Raw genomic sequence first — 5360 nt, forward strand, 5'->3', positions numbered from 1 at the left:
GTGTAGGTTCAGTGTAAACTAACACGACAGAAGCCCGGGGTGGAAATTAAACAGCATAGTGGAGGCTCGTCCTCTGCATTCACTTGTGCCATGGCGCGTAAAAGGGCGCAGAGTTTGGCTGGTTTCTCTCCTCCTGGCTCAAGTGTTGCTCTTGCTCTAATCAGCAAGTGCAGGGAAATAAATGAGAGGATAAATTATGAAGTCAAATCTATGGGGATAATGAGGCAAATCTCCATACATCCAAACAAAACGCGAATATATTCCAAAAATGGTATTTCCCGAGTGTCAGACGTGATTTTTACGTTTGGGAATATGTCTCCAAGGTCAGCTGACGAATACACCAGTTTTAGGCTCACTCTCTCTCTCTCTCTCCACCACCCTCCATTTCTGCATCTGTCAATCTGGCATCAGCTTTGTATTTAAATATGGTGCATGTGTGCAATATCCCGCCAGCATAGAAACCACATGAGCTGGTTTTTTTACGCAGCCACTTTAAACTATTTATATTTCCAGTTACATGTGAACATTTTTCTATAAAGCTGCAAAGTGACTTTCTTTGAAACGAGTTCACAACGGTGTGGAATGCGTCTCTTCTCTCTTTCTTTCTTTTTTATTTTTTTACCCCCTTTTTTCCCATCGCTAGCAGTGCATCAGTGAGGCTGGAACCTAGATAGATAGTGTTAAATAGAGTCGAAAAAGTCATTTTATTACCATCCTCCATTTATCTCCAAATTTAATAGTCCGTGAAAAGAAAATATGAATACATTTCAATACATTCCGGCAAATCATCTAGGATGATGGGAGTCGTGGATGTTTTTATTTTGGGCTGATAAAACCGCACAACTTGCACACGCAGACACACACACACACACACACACAAACATATATATATATATACACACACACTCCTCATCTGCTTCTGCGTGTGTTTTGTTTTTCAAGATTAAAGTTGCTTGTGTGTATGTGTTTGTATGTATGCATGCGTGTGTATGTATGCATGTGTGTGTATGTATGCATGTGTGTGTCTGTGTGTGTGTGTGTGGTGACAAAGCTGCAGACTGACAGATCGTGGCTCCGTGCACACTGGCAGTGTTAACCATGATCACTGGCGGCTGCTGATGTGATCTCTGCCTAATGGGGCGGTCAAGCAAGCTGCAGCCCAGGAACAATGAGGGGGCCACACCGACTGCTCAGCTCCGCACAGATCTACACAGATCCCACCGCCCCCCGAAAAAAAAAAATAAAATTCGAAAAAAAAACCACTACCGAGTTAAAATAAATTAGATTGGAAAATTAGATTCCCGAACAATTAAGTAATCTAAACTCTGGTTTTTACACCGAGGAAACAAACGCCCGTGATTAATCGATTTAATTTGCACATCACTGGAGGGCAAAGTGTTGGATGTTAATTTTGAATAAACAGAAGATGCAGCATGGAGCAGGGAATGGGTGTGTGGGGGGGGTGGGGGGTGGATTTACTCGTTACGACTGTCAGGAAAGTTGTGACCGTGCGTTTGGAACATGCAACCTTCTATGTGGTCGCTTTAAACGAGCTGCAGCCTCACACACACACACACACACACAATCACACACACACACACACTTGCAAAAGCATTCACACACTCTGCAAACATCCCCAAAATGATTTGTGCAATCCAACGTGCACCGCTTATTCCATCTAAACTGCGCCAAAATGCTGAGGAGTTTTACTCTGCAGCACGTTATCCTATTTCATCCTATATGCATAAAGAAGAAACCAGTATGTTTCCACACTCATGTTGACACCAAGCTCCAAAGCTAATGAAACCAATAACCTCCCAACGCAGTGCATTCTGGTATTTTTTTTAATTCTTTAATATAGTACGAAATGTATCCAAACATTTTTTTTGTAAACTAAATTTTACAATACGAGCGCATTTCTCCATAAATACCGACCATTTTTCTAACATGTTAACCGGTCCTTTACATGCGGATAAATATGGAAAATTGAGCTACTTACATGTAATAATACTTCCTTTCAGACAAATAAATTGACAGAGATTTTTTTTTTTTGTATATTTATCACGTACATAAACAGATTGACACGGAGTTTTTCAGGCTTTCACTACACGATTTATCGACATGACATTAAATAACAACAATGATACTGTGCTACTCAAACTGGACCTTGGACGAAAATGTTGCACTGGATAGGCTACAAAAGCACATTAATACTAAGAGTCGGTTAAGGTCGACGTGTAGACTGTAGTAATACTGGATAATTCACATTTGGTACACAACTATAACATTCTCTTCAATGAAGTCTATTCATCGCAAATATTCTTAGAGCCATCTCATTTCTCCAATATATCAAGGGACCACATTTTTTTTTCTCTCTCTCTCTCGTCTTCACAAATTTCCCTTAAACTGTGATAGAACTATTTACAAAATAAAATATTAACATTTTCATTTCCCCCAAAAACTTGGTGAAATCCTTTTTATGTACAAAAAAAGAAGAATTCAGGCCTCGCAGATCGCATGCTTGTGTGAGCAGTCTCTCGGTAAAAAATAAAAAGACTCAAAAGAAATACTGTGGGTTTTTGTGTTGTGTGTGTGTGTGGGGGGGGGGAGGAAAGAAGTCAAACTTGGTGGCTGTCCATGCCTCCTCTTTAGTCCATGCATTCTGTCACTGCCTTTAAAATTGATCGTCTGGGCCTCTTCTCAGTCCACTGGCTGACTTTGATTCCAAGCAGTCTTTCTCATTTCTTTTTTTTTTTTTGTTTAATTCTGCAGTCTCTCTCTCTTTCTCTCTCCCTCTTTTTCCTTTCTTTTCTGTTTTTTTTTTTCTCAAAAATATTTACACGTACCATTCATTGAAATTTGACGACAGCGCGCTGTGGCTGGCTGTGTGGTGCACTGCCGAGGCTGCTGGTGATATGGAGCTGCTGCTGCTCTGGTTCTCTGTGGACGGGGACACGATGGTGGGGGGGGTGGACGACTCGTAGCCCGAGCTGGCCGCTGGAGACGGCTGCGAGGCCGGGTTGGTGGATTCATGGACCTTCAGTAATGAGAAACACGTTGTTTAGGAAAAAAGAGAGGAAGGAGGAAAAGAGGAAAAAGGGTAAACCAGGCCGTCTGTATATAGCAAACATGAGACATGGGGAAATTCATCAAAACAAATTAAAACTCCTAATCTGACGGCAACAAAGCTCAACCAAAACATTATTCTCATTAAGATCTTAATCTGATTTGTCGGTTGGAGGACAAGACAGAAAGAAAGTGTCAAAGCAAATTAACTGATCCTTCTCTATTTCTTTAAAAAGGAAACAAAAAAAAACACACATGCAACCTCTTCTACTAATGCTCCACGACAATATAAATAATTACACACATCTGCACATTTCACATATTAAATAATACATTTTATAATATTACTCAAACAGGAGAAGAGTGGGAATATTTTTTTAAAAAAGGAATGGAGGGATTATTTTTTTTACCTTCATGTGTTTTCGGAGGGAGCTGGGGTGTGTGTAGGACTTGTCGCACATTTTGCACAGATACGGTTTGTCCGACGTGTGGACGTGCATGTGTTTCTTGCGGTCACTGCTGTTTGCGAATCTCCTGTCGCAGCCCTCAAACTCGCACTTAAAAGGCTTCTCCCCTGGAGGAAAACACAACATTGCACCGTTAGACGGGTTCAAAAATAATAATAACACACATTATTTTGGTTAGACATTTTAACGTTTTAAAATAGGAAAATTAACATTTGTAAGGTGAAATATAAAGACAGCTTTTTAATTTGACATTTTGCTTCATTTAAATAATTATCTTCTGTATTTAATTCGACTTTATCCACTTATGCTTAGGAGTAAATTCAGGTAATTCCAACACAATATTTAGCACAAATTAGATTTTACGCACAGAATAAGAAGACTATAAAAATAAAAGCCTATGAAATATTTTTCTGTCGACACCTGCAATGAATCACATGCCAGGGAAGAGACTCCAGCTGCCCACTAAATAATAACCCGGATCGCATGCATACTTTAGTCCGGGATATTGTCAGCATGGATTCTGAGCAGTAAAACAAAAACGACCAGGATCTGCACGGATCTTACCGGTGTGAGTCCTTTTGTGAATTTTTAGATTTTCCGATCGGGCGAACACTTTGCCACAGCCGGGGAACGGACACGGGAAAGGCTTCTCCCCCGTGTGTACCCTGATATGATTCACAAGTTTGTATTTGGCTTTGAACGGCTTGCCCTCTCTGGGGCAGTCCTCCCAGAAGCAGATGTGGTTGGTCTGCTCCGGTCCCCCCACATGCTCCACGGTCAGGTGGGTCACCAGCTCGTGCATGGTGCTAAAAGTTTTGTTGCACGACTTCTTGGGGTTCGCCAGCTGCTCCGGCTCGATCCACTTGCAGATGAGCTCTTGCTTGATGGGCTGCCTCATGTATCGGAAGAAGGCCCCGGCTCCGTGGTGCGCGGCCATATTCATGTTCATGGGGCCGTAGCCGTGCAGCTGGGTGGAGGCGTAGTGGTCGGACCTCGGGCTCGTAACGTGGCCGTACTGGTCGGCGCGTCCGTACATGTCCCCGGTGAAGCCCAGCCGCATCTGGCTGTTGACCACGTTGGAGGACGCATGGCTCGCCGCCTGTTCGTGGAGCCCCGGGAAGAGCAGGTGGCCGGCGGCATCCGAGTGTCCATGTGGCCCTGCGAAACTTCCAGAGGCGAAAAGGCTGTGCTGCGCCCCGGCGGCGTCCCCGAAGCCCCGGTTCCTGAAGAGAAAGTCCCGGGTGGAGTTGTACGCCGCCGTGGAGTAAGAGCCAACGTGGGTCGGGTGGTGGTGGTGTCCCAGGGCGGCTGCAGCGTAGCCGGGCGCCTGGGAGGAGAACGCCGTCTGCCCGGAGCCCAGGTCGTGGGAGCTGTGGTTGATCTTGAAGGCGCCCATCCCATCTGCGAACGGATTTATCCCCAACGCCACTTCTCTCTCCGTGACTTCGCCTGTTGAGTGATGCCGCGAAGAGCCGAAAGTAGTGACTCCTATGGTGGGGTACTGCGGTCCTGCGTCCAGGAGCATCTTCAGTCTAGACTCGCCGGGACGACTGAGAGCACAAGTAAAAAAATCACACGCAGATATTCTTCTTCTTCCTCCCCCCTTCTCTCTCTTCTCTGTCTCTCGGACCCTCTCACTCGACTGAGCAAAAACTCTCGAATCCAATCCACCGCTTTCCCCCTGTTTACTTTCTACGACGCGAGGAATCCCCCTGTACCGCTCATCCGATGCACACGCAAAATCATGTATGCATGCAATATTGTCTTTTGCGGTTTATCTTCCTGTGGCGCAACTTTCACCTCCTCAGTCAGGCGGTGAGCTCTAGA

General features: G+C 44.5%; 1 protein-coding gene across 1 annotated transcript; it reads right to left on the reverse strand.

Moving 5' to 3' along the window:
* Nucleotides 1-2836: 2836 nt before the first annotated feature.
* On the reverse strand, nt 2837-5058 carry zic1 (zic family member 1 (odd-paired homolog, Drosophila)). Its single transcript, XM_061094057.1, has 3 exons — nt 4098-5058; nt 3477-3640; nt 2837-3037 (listed from the first exon to the last, which is right to left on the reverse strand). The coding sequence occupies exons 1-3, from the start codon at nt 5056-5058 to the stop codon at nt 2837-2839; spliced, it is 1326 nt and encodes a 441-aa protein (XP_060950040.1).
* Between the last annotated feature and the right edge of the window lie 302 nt (nt 5059-5360).

This window comes from Limanda limanda, chromosome 20 (assembly GCF_963576545.1).
Source record: "Limanda limanda chromosome 20, fLimLim1.1, whole genome shotgun sequence".
Classification (NCBI taxonomy): Eukaryota; Metazoa; Chordata; class Actinopteri; order Pleuronectiformes; family Pleuronectidae; genus Limanda; species Limanda limanda.